Consider the following 20,609-nt stretch of genomic DNA (forward strand, 5'->3'; position numbering starts at 1 on the left):
TATCTTCTGTGTATTCCATATTCCCTTGGCGTAGTTTCACTATTTCCTGTTTGTTTTTTAGTTTACCGTTCACATATCTATAGAATAGTTTTGGCTGATCCTTACATTTTTCTATTATGTCTTTTTCATAGTTTCTTTTTTCCTCCCTGCGTATTTTTACATATTCATTCCTTTGATTGATATATATTTGCCACTTTCTATTTTTTTTTTTTTTTTGTATTTTCTCCATCTTTCCCAAGCTTTATCTCTTCTATCTTTCGCTTTGCTGCACCTTATGTTAAACCAGCACTTAATATACATCTTTTCCTGATTTTCCTTTGGGACATGTTTATCCACTCCTTCTTTATAAATTTCCATCAGAATCATCCATTTTTCTTCGACCTGTGTTTCTTTATTGTAGAATTTTTCCTAACTCACTTTAAGAAAAAAATTCCAAAGTTTCTCAAAGTCCGTCTTACTATACATCAGTCTTCCTTTTCTGTGTTTATTATTTCTCTCTATATATATTTCCTCCTTTAGTTCTAATTCAAGTAATATGTGGTCACTGTTCGCAATTGGCGTCTTGTATTCAATTTTATACACAATTTCAGGTTCTGACGTAATAATAATTATACTCGACGGTTCTTCATTATTTCTAAATCTAGTGTTTTCTTTTACTCATTGTGTCATTGTATGTTCTATAGTCATGTCAAGTAATACATTTCCCCATAGATCCTCTCCACTTTTCACTGTCATCTCTTCCCAACAGATTTCTTTGCAGTTAAAATCTTCCATACGTACCACGTTACCTCCACCCTTCAGCATCTCATTTCATGAAAGCCATATATTTTCTAATATTTTAGAATAATCTCTCTCGAATATCCCGTTTTTGGAGGCACATAACTCACCACAAACTTTCTACTTTTCATGTCACTATCAGCAACTCTCATTGTGATCATCTCCACCCTGTTCTCTCCATTTGTAACTTGATCACATTTAAGTTTTTCTTAGCCAAGAACATGACTCCTCCACCCTGTTTCTCCTCTCTATTTCTAACCCAGTGGTAATAGTGGATCCCTTTAATTTGTTTCCAGAATTCCCATTATGTCTGGTTTTTCTTTTGACAGGTAATCATTTAGTTAATTTAATCCTGGGATTAATCCGTCTACATTAGTATAAGTTACTTTTAATTTTCTACTCTCTCCATATTGTTCTCTGATCCTTTCGTTTCTTTTTCTTGAATATAATTTTTTTTTAGTCTCATGTCTAACACTCCAATAGAATTTCATTTTCTCGGTCTCCGTTCTTTTCTCGTTTTTTTTTTTTTAAGCTTCGCTTTTTAATGTCTTTTCCCTTTCTCTTTCCTCATCATTCATGTCTCTTTTTATCCATATATCTTTATAGTGTTCACTTCTTGCTAACTTTCCTGTTTTTGCTAAAATCTCTACCGCTCCCATTTGTACCCTTAATTTGATCTTTAGGGGTCGACTTTTTCCTCCTGCATATTTTCCCACTCTGTGCACTTCCTCTATTTCCTTTTCTATTTCTTGCTCTTCATCTCTCTCTCTCTCTCTCTCTGTGTGTGTGTGTGTGTGTGTGTGTGTGTGTGTGTGTGTGTTTACCTAATATTTACAGTTGTATTATACAGGAAGGGAAGCTATGCTCGTAGTGATCCGTCTTTGTATCTCGCAACATCTAGTTTGTTCTTAAATTCATGTAGTGTTTGCACACACTATTGTTTCGTCCAATTTGTTGCAGACATCCATCACTCTATGTGAAAAGCTGTTTTTTTCAGATCTCTTCTATAACTGTCCCTTGAGTTTCTTTTCATGTCCCCTTGTTTTTCTTCTATCCCACTTTAATAAGTCTTCTCTGTCAAGGACTCCCATGCCTTTCATGATTCTGTTAATGGCCAATAGATCGCCTCTTTCTCTTCTTTGTTCCAGGGTTCGTAGTTCCAGTTTAGACAAACTTTGTGTGTGTGTGTGTGTGTGTGTGTGTGTGTGTGTGTGTGTGTGTGTGTGTGTGTGTGTGTGTGTGTGTGTGTGTGTGTGTGTGTGTGTGTGCAAATCCAACTACCAATACTCATAGAGCTGCTTTTGAAAATGACTTAAAAGTACGAGGAGAGATTCAGAGTTATAAATTAAGGATGAAGTAGTTTGGTATGGAGCTCAAAAAGGTTAAAACGGGAGCTGACATAGCACTGGTTACTCCTCAAGAAGTAGTTTGATGAGTAATCTATCTCAGCTGAGCCTAGGACCCTATAGAAACATAGAGATATGTTTCGGTAATTTTGTATCATGGCAAAGAGATCACTTTTGATTAGGTATCTCACGCTGCGTGGAAAATACAGGTCCATGTTAAAGCAGTCTGCATATAGAACAAACAAGAAATGGAGCCTATTAACGTCCCACAACTAACCAAATTAGTGCTCAGTACTTTTTTATGGCAATCCACTGCAATAGTGGCAGTTTGCAAGGAAGTTTGAATGTGTTGTGAAGACTACCGCCAGTACATGGGTAAAACTCACCAGGATTTTACAAATTTGCACTGTGCGTGCTGTAAAAGCAATAGCCCGATATAATCTAGTGAAACTTGAAGGAAACTATTTGACTAGAGATATTACAAACAATATTTGTTATAGCACATGCAATTCATATAGCATTAAAGGTGATGGTTTACCCTGATGCACATAGAGACAAGGTGCTCTATGCAAAACTGACAGGGAGCGTAACTGTGAAGTTTTGGGAGGAATATGACTGTAATGATAGTTGTGTTGTGGGATCTCAATGTGGTTGAATGTGGTTAGAAAGGCATATGGGTATTAACTGAGAAGATTAAGATAGGACAGAGGGAGTAATTGGTGAGAAACGGTGTGGATTTAGGGAAAGTAGAGGGTACGTGGATTTTTTTTTTTTTTTTGTAAGGTAGATATGAGAAAAGTTTTTGGCAAAAGGTAAGGATGCTTTTTGAGCTTTTATGGATCTAAATAAGGCTTATGGCGAGGTCGACAGAAAGGCATTATGGGAGGTATTACTGATATATGGAATTGGGGGAAAACTGTTAAACGTAATCAAAAGCTTTTACATGAGTAAAAGAGCTTGTGTTACAATTGGGTATGGTGAGAGTGAATGCTTTGAGGTGAAGCTGGGGGTTACACCAAGGGTGTGTTATCACCATGGCTCTTAAATTTGTTGGATGGGATGGTATGGGAGGTAAATCTGAGGGTGATGGTTAGATATATAATCTTGAGGAAAGTGGGAAGTGAGCCAGTTGTTGTTTGCTAAAGACAATGCGCTTGTGGCTGGGTTAGAGGAGGATCGAAGGCAGTTAGAGTGGAATTTGGGAAGGTGTGTGGTAGGAGGAAGTTGAGAGTAAATGTGGATAAATGCAAAGTTATGGAATGTAAATGAGGTGAGAGTGGCAATAACTTGGAGTTTAGTCTTACAGGAGAGAGGTTTGAGGAAGTGGATAGTTTTAAGTATCTATGGTAATATGTAGCAGGGAATGGAGGAGTAGAGGTGGAGGTAAATTGAAGAATGAAGGACGCAACTAAATGTATTGGGAGAATGAAAAGTGTCATGAAAAATAAGAACCTGAGGATATATACAAAGAGAAGATTGTATGAATGGGTGATTGTGTTTAAGACACTGTATAGGATGGAGGCTATGAATTTAAGAGATGTAGAAAGGAGAAATTTAAATGTGTTTGAGATGAAGTTTGTGAGAAGAATGGTGGGTGTTACAAGAATAGATAGATTTAAGCATGAGGAGGTGAGGAGAAGAGCAGATGTGGAAGGGTGCTGGCAGATAGGGCAGATGAAAGAATACTGTGATGGTTTGGGTACATGGAAAAGTTGAGTGAGGGAAGGCTGGCTAAAAATAAAGATAAAAAAATAGATAAAAAAAAGTGTGGAAGGGAGAGGTGGGTGGAGTGCATTTGAGAGGAAGACCAAGAATGGATGGATGGGGGGTGAAAGAGACCTTGAGTAAAAGGGGAATGTCTGCTGAGCAAGGAATGGAGTAGACAAGAGATAGGGATAGGTTGTGAGTAGAGAATAGTTGCAAGTGAACAATAAACTGATGCGGCCTGAAAGGATTTCTCGTGGTCTTCTTTACTTCTGCACAAGGGAACAAAGAGGGAGGTTCGCCATGCACATGAATCGGTGTGGCCATGCTTTGGATAAGCTGTGTCTTGTTAAATTACTTCTGCTCTAGGCAGTGGGAAGGGGGCAAGAATGACCTTCATTCACAAGGAACTAAAATGAAATGGAGAGAAATGGGAGTAGATGGGAGTGGGGTGGGTGGGGATGGGTCTTGGGTGACAAACTCCCTTATACGGGGGAAGAAACATTTTAGTATATAGATATAGACAGATAAATGCAACAAAAGAGGTTGCAAACTCCTTAGTAAAGCATTGGAACAATCATGCAAACCCTCTCTTGAGGATTAGCAATGCAGCTTTAAAATAGATCCACCAAACAGCATATGAAACTGTCCACAATACAAATCCCACCCAGGAACAAATAAATGTGACAACAAAAAATCCACAATTATTCCCCGGTCCCTTTCTGGTCCTCCTTCTCTTTCCTTTCACACTACCCCTGCTCCTGCCCCTTCTCCCTACCTTTTCCCTGAATGGCTCTGACATCATGACCTACCTGGCATGTAGAACAGCTACATGCAGGTTGTGCTGGTTGACCCACGAGTCGAGGGCCTTGCAGATCGAGCACAGTCGTTCGAGGGCAGGCGCCAGCTGCTCGGGCCAGCCCAGCTCGGAAATACGTGGCAAGAATCGGCTCAGTTCTCCGTGGTGAGAGAGGTTAAAGACCTGTGGTGGGGTGAAGAGACGTTAGATGGGTGTGTCGATTTTGTTTCCACAAGAAAGAGGCAAGGGAGTTGTGGGAGGAGTTTTTCATGGAAAGAAGAGGTGAGACAGAAAAAGAGAAATAAAGAAGAAAGCTACGCAGTGGGCAAAATGAAGTCAGAGAATCTTGTTCAGAATTACAAGGTTCTCCGGGAGCTTAAGAAGCATCATGGCTAATATGCAGTCTGTGGAATCCTTCCGAAAATTTATGATAGCTCGTGCTGGAATGGCAGAATTACAGGTAACAGCAAGACTATCACAACTGTGCATACAACAGGAATCTTTCTTGATTCTAAGTGTTTGCTTACCAAGTATGATGACCTTTATGTTTCTAATGGACCTTGCACTTCGCGGCATAGAGGGTTTTTACAGAAATTTCGTATGTCGTGATCCAAGACCGTGAACGTGGTGAATCCCACACACGCCCAGATCCCCGTCGCATAAGAAGGCCTTGAGCGGCTCAACCGCGTCCCGCCCAGGCCCGTGGGTAGGTGAATGAGTGAGGAGGCCGATGCGGCGATCCGAACAGCCACAACAGTGTCCGTAGACACTAGCGGCGCCCTGCCCAGTCTGGAGCGGGATGCTCTGGAGGTAGTCCTTCTTAGACGAAGATCACGACGACCTTATCCTCAAGAAGGTAATAAGAAAACCAGAGCCAAGAGGAGATTTAAGTGCAGAAGAGGTCACGCACTCCAGCAAATGCACACACTTGGCCACAACCACTGACACCCGATGGCAAGGAAGGCCCAAGACAATCAGGAGTTGTGTGTCACTGCAGTGCCATGCCAGAGCTCCGGTCATGGGTTGGAGCTTGCCTACGTGGTGGTGCGCCACGGGCCAGGCGAAGTATAGTTATAGAGGTGGCCTCCACTCGCCTGGCAACAATGTTAAACAGCTTGCAGAAAGATTTAGAGCCACGCCAAGCAAGACACGGAGTGCATCGCACGCTGCGACCACCACCAGCTTGAGAGAGTCTCGCCTCAGGCTGCAGGTGATGAGCCGCTGCCAGCAACTACGAGCCGCTGTGTAGCAGCCATCAGCTGTCCAGAGTCGACCAGGTCGTGCTGAAAAGCGTTCAGCTGGGCTTCGCCTTTGCCAGGGCAACCGTGAGGGGCCGGCTCTATGAAGAGCCCGGGGAGTGAAGAGCACTGCGGCCATCAGGCTCGCCGTCCTGCACGGCTGAGGCGGTGGCGGCAGCAGCTGCCTGTCGAAGGCCTGCAGATGGAATCTTCGATTGCCCTCTTGGTCCGGCATGTACACGACAAAATGGACGAAGCACTGGAGGTTTTGCACGGTGGGAGCTCCTCTTCTTTCCTGTTGAGAGTTCTCGCTGTAGTCACCGGGGGGCAGGCCCAAGTGGCGAACCTGTAGCCCACACGTGTGTATGTATTCTGTTCTCATGCAAATAACTATCAGTTCAGTCAGTTCCTATGTCCACTGACTACTAACTGTAAGTATTGGTCATTGTACTGATTAATACTGTATTATTTGTATTGTAATTTTAATTTTATTTCAATCGATACATTTTATACTACTGGTTGTTTTTATGGATGAAATTATTTCCAATGAATACGAAGCGTCGAAATAAGTGATTATAAATAACTTGTTTAAGCTCACCTTTCAGCAGAAATAAATCTAATTAGAAAAAACAAATACAAAGTTAAACAGCTACCCAAATGTATTTGTATGTATATTCTACGTAGAAAAAGTGACTCAGCAAAGGGTATGGATAGAGTTATCAACATCTGTTGCCTCAAATTTCACTGAATGAAAACCCTCGACCCCACAGTCGCTTGCAAGAAGGCTGTCCTCAGGCCTTTCCAGAAGTTTCCAGAGCTGTTCCCGGCTTGCAACAGAAGGAGTGAGGCAGAAGGCGCAGGTCGTCAGGTCTCGTGTCAAAAAGTGAAGGATGACATTGCATGTCGTCGGTGATATGCAGCGCTTCTATCCTCATGAGGTGACGTCACGTCGAAGAGGTGAAAATCACAGATATTTAATGAAGGAAGGTAGTTGGGAGGAGGGGGCTGTAAAATTGATCAGCATTTTTTTTCCTTTTATAAGCTGGAGAAGACAGTCGAATCTGCTGGCACAGACACAACTTGGGCACAGTCGAAGGGTGGCGGCGTGGCATGCCCTTCGGGCTCTACCCGAGAATGGAAGTGAGGGCGTTGATGAGTGCTGAAGACGGGTGCAGGGGAGATGATCCTTTCCGACGTCGGTGCCGACGCGGATGATGAGTTCTGTGGAGCCTGACACTGGGGCAATGACTAACAAGCTTCAAACCTTGAGCTCAAAATCGCAATCAGGATTTATTGCCGACAAATGAGGAGCGCTTCAAATGGGAAAGAGCGGAAGGAGGGCAAGAGGTACATCGTGGGCAAAATGTGAGAAGAAATTAAGAAATGTAAAAAAGATGGGGGGTTTTGGAACAAGAAATATAAACAATATGAGAAATACATCATTAAACCTCATTTTTTAAGCCACAGCAACGTGTAGGTGTGTGTGTGTGTGTGTGCGTGTGTGTGTGTGTGTGTGTGTGTGTGTGTGTGTGTGTGTGTGTGTGTGTATGTGCGTATGTGCGTGCGGCTGAAAGAAAGTTTTGTTGACCTTGAAATTGTCGCCGTGCTTGGAGGAGAGCATACGGGCCACCTCCCTCAGGTGGAGCCGGTAGGTGGCGTCGTCGACGTCTGCCGGGAAGGAGAGCGAGATGATGCGCTCCGTCACGTAGACCACGTCCATGCGTGGTCCTTTGCCCGAGTGAGACCCGCCTGCCGAGGACGAGGAGGGGGGGCCGACACCCACCAGTCCGCCTCCTGAGACCCCATGGCCTGCCATGAGCCGCTGCTGCTGCTGCCGCGCCGCCGACTGCGTCTGCAAGAAAGGGATGGAAGTCAGAAGGGTGAGGAGTGGACGCGGGGACTATCGTATATTGGCGCCAGGGTCGGGGCGGGTGGAGGTGTTGGGGCTCCTACGGCGCGGCGGGAGAGGCGCGGCGGACTCTCACCTGCGACAACATGCTATGACTGTCTTCTGCGTCGCCAACTACACGAGGACTGCGTACTTCTGCGAGGGTATCTTAGGTTCCAGTGTTTACGTATATTTGCATTAGTGCGTGTGTTCGTGCATGCATTCGTGAGTGTGTGTGTGTGTTCCTGTTTTCAAAAAGGGTGATACATCGTCTATGCACAACTACAGGTCACTCTGACCTCGGTTATAGGTAAAATGGTTGAATCAATAATAGCTAACAGAATGAAAGATAACATCGAGAGACATATTTTGATTCCTGACTCACAGCATGAGTTCACCAAAGGTAGGTCACGTGTAACTAATCTTCTATCTTTTTACACTTATGTCTACAAGGCGCACATAACCATGATAGTTACGTTGTTATCTTTAGTAAAATGTTCGACAAGGTGCCCTACCAGAGACTACTAAACAAAGTCAAACCCCGTGGCATAGGAGGAAAAGTGTTTGAATGGATTAGAGCATGAATCAGTACCAGAAAACAGCGGATTACCATTGATGGTGTAAAATCCAAATGGAAAGTGTTACTAGTGGAGTTCCCAAGTGCTCGGTTTTGGGTCCCTTATTGTTCCTCATGTATATAAACGACTTGGACAATAGGATTATATTAGTGATTTTAGTAAGATTGCGGACAAAACTAAGATGGGACGTCAAATTAGGTCAGAGGAAGACGCCGGGATAATGAAGGGAGGTTTAAAAAAAATGGTTCACATGGTCGGTGAAGTGGCAAATGACCTTCAATACTTCAAAATAAAGTGTCTTAAACGTAGGTTTACACAGCAAAGAAAACAGATATAGCTTTGAAAACACATTTTAGAGAAATCTTAATGCGAGAGAAACTTGAAAGTGTTAGTGAGTCCTAACCTTAAATCCAGGAAACAGTGCATCAACCCCAGGAAAAGAGCTAACATAGCATTAGGTTTCAATGCTAGGGAGGTTACAAATAAAAGTACAGAGGTAGGTATTAAACTCTATCTGGCGTTAGTCAGACCCATCCTTGACTATGCAGTACAGTTTTGGTCTCCGTCTTATAGATTGGATATTGATTCTTTAGAATCAGTACAGAGGAGAATGACGAAAATGGTACATGGGTTCAGAAATTTACTTTACGAGGACGAGTTTAGGCACCTTAATTTACACACGCATCTACACACACACACACACACGCACACACACACACACACACACACATGCACGCATCTACACACACACACGCACACACACACACACACACACACACACACACACACACACACACACACACACACACACACACACACACACACACACACACACACACACACTCTTGGCTTTCTTATTGTGGCTTAGATACATAGCCTAGTGTGGTTCGCATAAAGTGTTACAAGTCTTTCTTTTAGTGTGCGAATCCTGTGAGTCCTGTGACTGTGATTATTCTGAACGCGTTTAGTTTTGTTTGTTTTCTTTCCCTGTGAGGCTTCTTGTGGTGTGGGGCGGCAAGAAGGTCGTGTGTGTGTCGGATGTGGTCCTAATATGGACGGACGCTCTCGCTTTGGGTCAGTCGACGGTCGGTCAGTGCGAAGGCAGGAGGGGTGTTTTTTTTTTTTTGAGTAAAGTATCACTCCCACGGGCTTTGTTTGAGCATGTGCGCTGGTGTTTATGTAAGACACACCTTGTGGAGAGGAGGTGGAATAGTGTAGGTTGGGGGCTTGTGGCGCTGGGAACAGTGGAGAAATGAAGTTTGATTTGGGATTCTTTGGGATATGTTGACACGCACGCACGCACGCACATACACATGCACCAACGCATGCTCGCTCGCGCGCGCGCACGCACACACAAACACACACACAGACGCATGCATACACACACACACACACACACACACACACACACACACACACACACACACACACACAATCTGATCAATCCAAGACTGGAATATGCGTCTCAGTGATATGGTCTCCACGCAGAGACAGAGTGAAAGGCACAAGCAAGACCGAGAGAATACCCAAGGGGAAGCAACCAAAGTGGTCCCCAGCCAGCCTGGCAGATAAACCATAATTATGAGGAAAGACAAAGGTATTGGGTCTGTCAACTTTGAAAGATCGAAGAGAAAGAGGTGTTATGATGACAGTACTCAGGTTACTAAAGGGGATCTATAGATAGCATTGGCAGAAGAGATCTCTTGATTAAGCGTAGGAGAGTCTGAAGAGGTCATGGGAAGAAATCACGGAAGATTATACCCCTAAAGGATGTGAAGTAATAAAGCTTTTCATATAGATCCATGAGTACATGGAGTATTTCAAAAGATGATATAGCCCAAGCTGGAACAATATATGAATTCAAATCAAAATAGGATAATTGGAAATCAAGGACATAGACTAAATTGGAACTTTATATGAATTAGAGGCAGCTAGGTATGATAAATTGGAAAGTAGGAAACGAGACCCAACGAGCATTGCTCCTTTCATGTATAATACATATTAGGTAAACATCCACCCACCCACCCACACACACAAACATACACACACACACATACAAATCTACGAAACTGAACAAACTGATTCTATAGAGATAATCGAGATGCTGTGAATAGAAGCATATGATAACAGGAAAAATATACAAGATAACAGAAAAAATATAAGGTTTTAATTTAAAACCAGCAGAGTGTTAGTGACAGACGTGGAGGGTAAGGAAACGTGTTTAGTTATTATGGGATGTGCACAGGATCATATTTCGTCAAAAGCGAAGAGGAAAAAAAAAAAGAGCTTACAGAAGCTAAGGAGATTGCATCAGTGGTATTAGACACCATGACAGACATTGACGGTTATGAAGAAATCTACAAGTTTGACTAATATGAAATTGGTGGAGCGAGGCCAATGAAAATTAAATTCATCACAATCTGTAGTGAACAAGATAACCGATAAAACATGGAGGCTGGCTGACAATGACAAACTGAAAAACTTTTTGGATAAGAAGAGACACAATGGTGATGGAAAGAACAAAAATGAGAGATTTAGTCAATGGAACTATGAAATAAAAAGGCGAACGGACAGAAACGAAGAGAGCAGAATTTTAGTGGAGGTTGATGGAGCAGAAACTGAGGAAATGGTATCTGAAAAGGAGGCGGAAGAAGAGTTAGTAGAAAAAGACAAGACAATGTAAGAAACTTGAAGAAAGGCGACGTAAGCCAATAATGATTGTTTCATATCAGCTAGACTAGAGTTAACACTTGTTTGAGGAAGAAGAATCTTGTATAGTTGAGACCAAATTAGAAAAAAAAAATTATATTCAGTTTAGATGATGGGATGTATGGCATGTGGAGAGGGGGAGAGATGAATGGAAGGTGCGATGACGATAATGAAGAATAACTAAAAGGTGGTCGTAGTGGTACTGGGAGAAAGACGGCTGGATGCATAGATTACGATGGTGTAAAATATGTACCCCCGTAAGACAAGAGCATGAAGTGAAGATTGCCAACAGTTTTTAGACATGGGCACACGAATGAAGAAAACAGAGGCAGTGACAGTGTGGTCCTATTGAGTGAATTCAACTGAGGAGAGATAAACTGGGAAGGCTGGAAAGAGTGGAAGAAATGTGGCGTCATGGGGGTTATATCCTGCTAAATGTAACACGAAAGAGAGGGAAAGATACACCAGCCAGACTAGATTTACTGCTTAACAAAGAGCCATTTATTCATCAGTTTGCTGATGTCCTATGAGGATAAGTGACCATGTAGTATCGGAGTTCCATTTAACAGCAGGGAATCCAGAACTACGGGGTGAGTTATATAGGCAGGGAAGATGTAATCTTCGAAAGGCTTGTAGAATTGAGATTTTGTTATAAGGAAACAGGCTTGAGAGAATTCTGACATTCTAAAAATATATAGCATAAATGGGACATTCTTAACTTGGAAATGAAAAAGCATGTACCGAAATGGAGAGGAAAGTAATTAAAAAAAAAAATAGTGTAACCTAGACATGTTTCTGCAAAAATGGAAAAAGATAACGTATAGGAAAGACAGAGAATGAAAGGAAGGAACAAGTAGATCAAGGGAAGGATACAAGAGACCCACGAATGAATATATAAAGATAAGAGAGAAAAAAATCGAGGAAAGTATAACTAAAATTGTTTTACTAATTCGTTACTGACACATTGAGGCACAATGAAGAAATAACCATGTTAAAAGGAGGTGGAACAATGAATGAAGATGCTGACGAGTGAGCAGATAAAATGTAACTTCCAGTTCTCGTTTACCAATGATAAGGTATACGAGAATATTTTTAGAAGTGTGGGGGGGGGTTGAATGACATAAAAATACAGTTAAAAGAGGTGCAAAAACTACTGGAGGCACTGGGTATAAGAAACTCTACTGAGCTTGAGGGGATATCAAGTAGGACACTCAAAGAAAGTCAGGAACAACTAGTGGGCAAGATACAAAACTTTGTGTTCACTAGGAGAGAAGAAAGTGCTAGTTGAATAGAAACCTGCTGATGATGTTTCAATTTATAAAAGTTCTTTAGGAGGGTCCTATAAACTATAGGTCTGTCTTTGATCAGTGTGGTCACTGAGATGTTAGAAGGAAAATGAAAGGCCGATGGTCAAAGTATCTAGAAGAAAAAAAAATCATGATGGAAAACCATTTCGGTTTCAGGAAAGGAAGATCGTATTTCCAACGTATTGAGATTTTATTCAAGAGTTATAGATATGCCCCAGAAGAAAGCAGTTTGGGTGGACTATGTTTACTTAGATCTTTGGAAGATGAATCCTATAGGTCTTGAATTGAATTTGCTGAAATGGACAAGAAACTTTCTTAAGAACATATCAATGAGGATCTTGGCGAAGATCACGATATCTGGATGGAGGGAAGTTACAATTGAATCCCACAGGGGTAAATGATAATAATAGAGCTACTGTTAGTATATGTTAATAACATAAAAAATAGACTTGGTATGATATTTCCTTCGCGGATGATGCAAAGATCAGAAGGAGAGTAAAGAATATAGAGGACTTTAGGTTATTACAAGAAGAGCTGGATAGGGCTTGTGAGTGGAGCCGGAAAAGAGAAGTGAATTCCAATATGAAGAAATGCAAGATGCTGGACTTTGATGTAAGAAGAGACTATCACTGCTGCATAGAATGAGTAATGATAAAATAACCAAAGCATGGTGAGACAAACTTGGGAGTAACGGTAATGGAAAACTTGTCACCAAAAACAAATATCAAAATGATCGCTGGGGAAAGTTACAGTATAACGAGGGACATATGAGAAGCGTTGTACTACATGAACAAAGACATGATGAAGATGATCGAAAACCTGATTCGCCCTAGACTCGAATATGCTGCAGCGGTGTGCTTCCCACGTAGAAAGTTATCAAGCAAACTATGACTATTTAGAACAGACAAAATGGTTCCAGATCTGATAATCATTAATATGAGAACAGACTGAATATTTTCTGGGGGCTGCAAAATTTAAAGGCAAGAAGAGAGAGAGAGAGAGAGAGAGAGAGAGAGAGAGAGAGAGAGAGAGAGAGAGAGAGATCTAATAGCAGTTTTTAGAGCCATGAAAAAGTGGATACCGTATATTTGATAAAGAAGGCTCTTTGTGGGAAAAAGGAAACTCAGAGGTCATGAAATGAATTTTAAAACGACTAGATTTTCAAGGCATACATATTTTAGGTTCTAGACTGATAATCAAATGAATATCTTGGAGTAAGAGAGAGTAAAGTCAGTAAGGATGGGACATTATAAGGTCAAAACTGACCTTTGGGAACGCAGAAACAGGGACCTGCTGATGGCATAGTAACTCTTATCCTGTAACTTAAAACTAGGTAAAAATACGCACTCATGCACACACACACGCACGCACGCACGCACGCACACACATACACACACACACACACACGCACACACACACACACGCACACACACACACACGCACACACACACACATACCCCCATTCCCATCCCCACGCATGGAAATATACAGATAATGGAATAAAGGTCATTGTATACAAAGGTTATACATTCCTTAAGGACAGACAGTATGGCTAGTACCACTGGGAATGTAACCAGGAGTAAAAGTTATCTCTGTCCTAACGATAACAACAGAAAAGGCGCAGTAAGACGAGGTAACACATCAGGAACAGATAGACATTTGAAAGGAGGGAGCAAATCGACAGAATCAGCTGGAGGGGAGGACAGTTCTGTACTAGCAGAAACTCGGCGGATGATGACGACAAGAGGAGGGAAGGGGAAGCAAAAGAGAAATTGTGTGAGAAACGGAGCTGATGTCGTTCCCGGCAGCGCCGGGAAACCGCCGGGAGGACGTCGCCGGCGGCGGCGGCATTCTGACGTCGCAGAATGATTTCCATGATCGATCAGTCTGTGCGAACACGTGAGAGTACATGAGCGCATTCGCGTTTTCTCCGCCCTGTGGATAACTCTGGCATAATCTTGGGTATGCGCCTGGCCAATTCTCACGGTTCCCTCCCCCGAAAAATATGACTTCCTTATATCTATCTCAAGGCGTCAAGGCCACTTTAAGAGCACTCAACCCTCGTGCCAGCCGAAGACTCCGAAGTCCGGACTTCATTCAAGAAGTAGGTTTGCCCATGCGCTGGCGGCGTTATCCCAGTGAATCACTGCACACTTCAGTCTGGTTTAAAAGGGAAGGGAAATGAAGCAGAGTTAAATAACAATGATAGAATAAGTGACAAGGGGATGCTGGGATAAAGGGATGGTCGACAAATAGAGAGAGAGAGAGAGAGTGAGAGAGTGAGAGAGAGAGAGAGAGAGAGAGTGAGAGAGAGAGAGAGAGAGAGAGAGAGAGAGAGAGAGAGAGAGAGAGAGAGAGAGAGAGAGAGAGAGAGAGAGAGAGAGAGAGAGGAAGAAACGAGAGGAGGAGGGGGTGGCGAGTTGGAACACAAGGTAAAGGACGGACTGAAATAGGCGATGTTGTTGTTGTTGTGGACGGGGGAGACGGGGGGGGGGACGAAGGGGAAAGGTACATGAAAAGAACATGGACGAATGAGGCTAGGAAAATGGAATACATACTGCGGGATGTGGGGCTGGAATGAAGGGAATGAGGAGCAACAAGAAACAGAAAAGAAGCTGACGAGTCGGTCATGCTGGTGTTGACGGAGGCTGGCGTCGCGTCGGGGTGGCGTGGCGAAGGGGAAAAAAAAGAAGAAAGAAGAAGGAAGACGAGGTGGAAAAGAAGATGCCAAAATGTCACGAACTAGTGGAGGAGGAGGAATAAGAAGTGGCGGCGGCGGGGACGGAGGTGGCGTGGCGTGGGTGGACGGGAACCCCCGGGCATTTGGCCCACACACACACACTTGGAGCCGAGCCAACTGTAGCCTGGACGGACCGGCCGGGTGCTCGTGTCTCTCTTCTCTCGCCCGCCGCCACTCGGCAGCCTCATCGTCTCCCGGTAGCCAAACCGACAGAGGCAGCAGCATCTATGCTTCCATCTTGCCTCTTCCATCGACAACCTGGACTCAGCTCTTACTATGAGAAGTCCAACATGCTGGTTATGATAACGTTTCGTTAAACCGGAGCTTATCTCCTTAGCTAAACATATCTTTCAATAAAATTAGGGTCTCTGTCTATGATTTCTGTGATCAGGAATCCTTCACTGGTGACCCATAACCCCCTTCCATGGGGTCACGGATCCCAAAGCATAAAAGTGTCACTAATTCAAAGAGGCGAGCCAAAATCCCTCCTGCATCGTTGCTGCCGCCGCTCTCTGAACTTATCATACCCTCACGTTGAATTTGCCTTACAGCTGTCAAAGCACATTAGTTCAGTTTACATTGATTTTCCAATAGAACTGGTGGTGCAGTTTTGCTCACCTTTTTGAGTCTTATAGGGTACGATTTTATCTGTAGGTTGGATTTATTATGCTGTGGCATCAATGTTAATTTCGCACCTAAATTAACCGCGGTTACGAGAATCACACCGAATTCTTCGTTACATCACTGGCTGTTTGTAACACTGTCATTATACAAAACTCCGAATTCGTTATTTCTTCGCCCTCGACTTACAGACAGAAATCGTTCTGGGTTCGCACGAAGAGTAATCTGGGATAAAACTAAGACCTGTCTCTGGATAATTTTCTACAAATTCTGAAACTCAAAATTCTGAACGTCCCATGTGATTTTCTGCAAATTCTGAACGTCCCATGTAACCATGCGTGTGTGTGTGCGTGTGTGTGTGCGTGTGTGTGTGTGTGTGTGTGTGTGTGTGTGTGTGTGTGTGTGTGTGTGTGTGTGTGTGTGTGTGTGTGTGTGTGTGTGTGTGTGTGTGTGTGTGTGTGTGCATGCGCGTGTTTGTTCATCTTTTAAGGTACACTACGGAATCATCATCCTATACCCTGGGAGCCGATACAGCCTTTTACCTCACCACGGACAGTGGCTTTATCCGGCTTGTCTAAAGTTGTATGGATGGTGTGAAAAGCGTCTGAAGTGCCGAAGGTGTTGGAATGGCTGTTGTTGTGGATGAAGAAGCCTAATGCCATCGTAATAAAGTATCAACACTGAAATGCGACACTGAGATATTGCACCTCTGGCGTCCGCCATTGCAGAGGAGCAGGGTTGGAGAACTTGAACCAAGCACTTCTTTACATCGGTACCCATTTCTCGTGACACTTTTCGTTTCCCAGGGCATTTCGTTGATCCACTTACTCTACATTTTATCTCCATCTCTAAGCCTTCACCCCCTTCTACATGTGACCCTAAATACTTAAAAAATATCCCTTTCTCTAACCTCTCTGTTTAAAGACTTGCATCCTACTCCCTGCCACCCTCATCACTTATCCATCTCGCCATTTTGCGTTTGTCCTCATTTACTTTCAATTTTCTCTAATCACAAACCCTTCCAACTGTCGTCCAGAACCGTCTCGCCTCCTACTTCCCTTTCCTATAACCATCCCCCAATCGTTTATCATCCTCGCACTTACCTCCCGTACCATCCCATCATTATACACGTTGAACAACCATGGCGACATAATACACTATTGACACAGCCCCACCTTCACTTCAAAACACTCTTACCATTCCAAATCCTAACACAAACTCTACTTCTCACGTAAAGGGTAATGACCGTCCTCAACAGTCTCCCCCACTTCTGCAATACTTCCCACAATCCCCTCCCCTTGACCCTCCACATCTCCCAAACCCACACTGTTCCCCCCCCAATCACTCCCCCCCAATTCTCCTTCCATTCCTCTTATTTAACATTCTCCCATATGTCTTTCCAAACACGTTAAAGAAATTGATCCCTCCAAATCTACTCCATTCACATTTGTCCCCCCTTCCATTGTAAAGCGGAACTATACAGGCATTCCTCCGGTCCTCTGACACATTTCCCTCCCTTCGTTACACAACAAACAGCCTTACAAAGCGAATCCAATAGAGCTGTCAGACATTCCACATGATGTCCATCCAGCCCGGGTGTCACAAACACGCACACACACACACGGACGCACACACACACACACACACGCACGCACACACACACACACACACACACACACACACACGCACACACACGCGCTCACACACACACATACACATACACACACACACACACACACACACACACACACAGCAGGTATTGTGAAACTAAAAAGGGAAAATGAGTCTTTGACAGCGCACACACGCACACACACGCACGCACGCACACACACACACACACACACACACACACACACACACACACACACACACACACACACACACACAGAGCAGATATTGTGAAACTAAAAAGGGAAAACGAGTCTTTGACAGTGATAGAATTAGTCTTCTCAATACCCGAAAAACAAGCGAGGCCAGAAAAAAATCAAACGATTCAGTGAGCTCTTGAAGGTACAAGAAAGCTGGTTATCTGGTCAACCGTGGGATGCAGGAAACTTTTAAGAGATCATAAAACAGCAAAGTGAAATTGTTGGCCTAGAAGAAAGAGTAGGGAAGGTTATAAAAAACGGAATCTTTTGTCAGATGTTTAATTAGTAAGACTTGGTGTGTCATCTTTTTTGGTTGGTGTGAAGACGACATTACGTCATGGAAGGGACACCAGGAACGTGAGATGGAAAAAGCTATGAAAGCCACCTCCATGATTATAAGATGACTCCGATGTAACGGATCAGGTTGATGATATATTTAGGTAAGTACCATACAAATGGCTCACTTTCGATGAAAATGGAATTTACATCGCAAACTATAGCAAATAAAGTAATCAGCAAGTCTTGGAAATTAGTACGAGAAGAAAAGTTGGAAACTATTTGGATTAGAAAAGATGCGACTGAAGATAGAAGTGCAAAGACACAACATCTTTTAAAGGTTGTTAAAATCCCTCAAAAGTTATCTACAGCTGGGGAATGATAGATACACCACCTGGAGAAGAGAGAGAGAAGATAAAATGGGTATGGTAATGGTTGTTGTGAAAAATGACAAAGTAGGAGAAAGCAAATCTAAGCGAAGGTAAGTAACAATATCGTCCTTATTGGAGATTTTAACTGCAGCGAGGTCAACTGAGAGGAATGGGAAGCAAGAGGCAAGTTAGATTCCTGGGGAGATAATCTGTTAAGTATAACGATGGAAAACACAATGACTCAGTGGGTAAAAGAAGTGACTCGGGTAAGAGGAGATGACATTCCCACAAGATTAGATCTGCTACTTACCAAGGAGCCAGACGAGATGGTTGACAAGGAAACAGAGCCAAGGAATGAATCACACAGGCAAGGGAGACTCAATTTTAGGAAAGCATTTTACTTAGGGTTGAGAAAATTCTTTGAAGAAACAAACTGGGAGCAATTCATGAATACCACGGAAATAAGGAGGAAATGGGAAACCGTTCTTTCCCTTTAAAAACTGGGAGTGAACAAATAGGGGCCAAAGATTGGTGGAAGGAAAAAGCAGAAACAGGTTTGGTTAAACAAAAGGTGCGAGAAGGAGGAAAGGGAAATGGCATGGGGAAAATGGAGGAAGAGAAGAAGCAATGAAACAAAAGAAGCTTACAAACAAACTAGGAACGACTAAACAAGGACCCACAGGGAGGAAGAAAGTACTTTTGAAAGGGGTTATGTGGGCAGATGCAAACATGAACCGAAACTAACTACTTTACAGGTTTTATCAATGGTACATTGAGACACAGGGAAATTATCATCAAGCTAATAGTGGCTGGTGACGCCATTGAGGGGGCTTCAATTTAGTCAGAAATAAAAGTTTCCAATCTATTCTCACAATGGAGAGTATATATACACACACATACACACACATATATATATATATATATATATATATATATTTTTTTTTTTAGAGGAAAGTAATGTGAACAAGAATTCGGGTCTAGAGGATCTAAACGTAGAAGCGAGGGAAGTACTCAACCTCTAGGGATCACTGGATGTGAGAAGAGCTTCAGGACCTGACGAGATCTCAAACTGGATTCTTAAACAATATAGGGAACAATTGGTGGACAAGATTTACAGCCTTATTGTAAGAAGAGGGCAGAAACCCTGAGCCACCCAAGACTAGGATATGCGTCTGTGGTATGGTCCCCACACAGAGTGAAGGATATAAGCTAGACTGAGAGAACACAAGGGGCAGCAAATAAACGGGTCCCCAGCCTGGCAGATAAACCATATGTGGAGAGATTAAAAGTACTGGGTTTGTTAACTGTAAAAGGTCGAAGAGAAAGAGGTGACATGACTACAGTACTCAGGCCACTAATGGGGATAGATTGCAATGACAGAAGAGCTCTTTTGATTAGGGGCAAGAAGGCTTAAGAGGTCATGAAAACATAAAGGAAGACTAGGTTGTCATACGGATGTGAAGAAATACATTTTTCCGTATAGATGCAAAAATGCTTGAGATTCCTCAGAATAGGAAAAATTCCAAGCTGAAATCATACATGAATACAAATCTAAACATGATAATTGGAATTTAAGGAAATGAATCAAGTTTGAACTGAACATGAATTTGAGGCAACTAGGCATGACAAATTGGAGAGTAGGAGACGGGACCCAACGAGTGTTGCTCCTTTACTATGCACTATACAGTAGTTAAGTAATTACGCACACACAGACACATACACGCACACGCACACACACATACTCACACACACAAAGACACACACGCGCACGCGCTCGAGAGAGAGAGAGAGAGAGAGAGAGAGAGAGAGAGAGAGACTTTATATTCCCAGGATAGAAAATGACTTTCCAAGAATGAAGGCAGAAAAATCACAAAAAGGGATGTTTTAAACAAAAGACACGTAAATAAACATAAATTGGTCTTGAAGGATTAGAAGAGAATAGGAAAAGATCTTAGGAAAAGCCGTAAGTGACAAATGTCAAGGTAAAACTTATGTGTCCTTCAGATTTGTGAACAGAATTTTCCTATCAGTCTTCACCATGGATTTCAAGCCATGTCAGATTGGAAATGTGATAAGTAATTAAATTTCTTGAGAATATGGAAGTGAGAAAGGGCTAGATGGGATCGAAAAATTGATACTAAAGGAGTGCATGGAGCAATGAAGGGACAGAAGACATGACCAATTGCATCTTGGCTGGAAGAAAGGAAGGAGGTACTGCACCGGAAGTCAGCCAGTCGAAGGAGGTCACAAGAAGGCCAAGCTGACCTCTGACCCTGAATTGCACGATCGCCAAAATGTGTCACAAAAATAACTAAAGAAACGTGGATAAATCACTTGGAGGAAATGGGATCTCGGTTGACAACCATTTCGGGTGAAGATAAGGAAAG

The 20,609-nt window shown here is 42.9% G+C and overlaps 1 protein-coding gene across 5 annotated transcripts in view; it reads right to left on the reverse strand.

Annotated features, from left to right (window-relative positions):
• LOC143024025 (tensin-3-like) overlaps positions 1-20,609 on the reverse strand; it is a 257,123-nt gene that overhangs the window by 82,543 nt on the left and 153,971 nt on the right. For all 5 annotated transcript variants that reach the window (XM_076182733.1, XM_076182734.1, XM_076182731.1 and 2 more), the window contains 2 exons: positions 7,453-7,716; positions 4,640-4,809 (listed from right to left, as the gene is read on the reverse strand). In XM_076182733.1, the coding sequence (XP_076038848.1) occupies positions 4,640-4,809; positions 7,453-7,716 (434 nt within the window). The remainder of the gene's footprint in view (positions 1-4,639; positions 4,810-7,452; positions 7,717-20,609) is intronic.

This window comes from Oratosquilla oratoria, unplaced genomic scaffold (assembly GCF_046742065.1).
Source record: "Oratosquilla oratoria isolate Oo_2021 unplaced genomic scaffold, ASM4674206v1 SCAFFOLD81, whole genome shotgun sequence".
NCBI classification, from domain to species: domain Eukaryota; kingdom Metazoa; phylum Arthropoda; class Malacostraca; order Stomatopoda; family Squillidae; genus Oratosquilla; species Oratosquilla oratoria.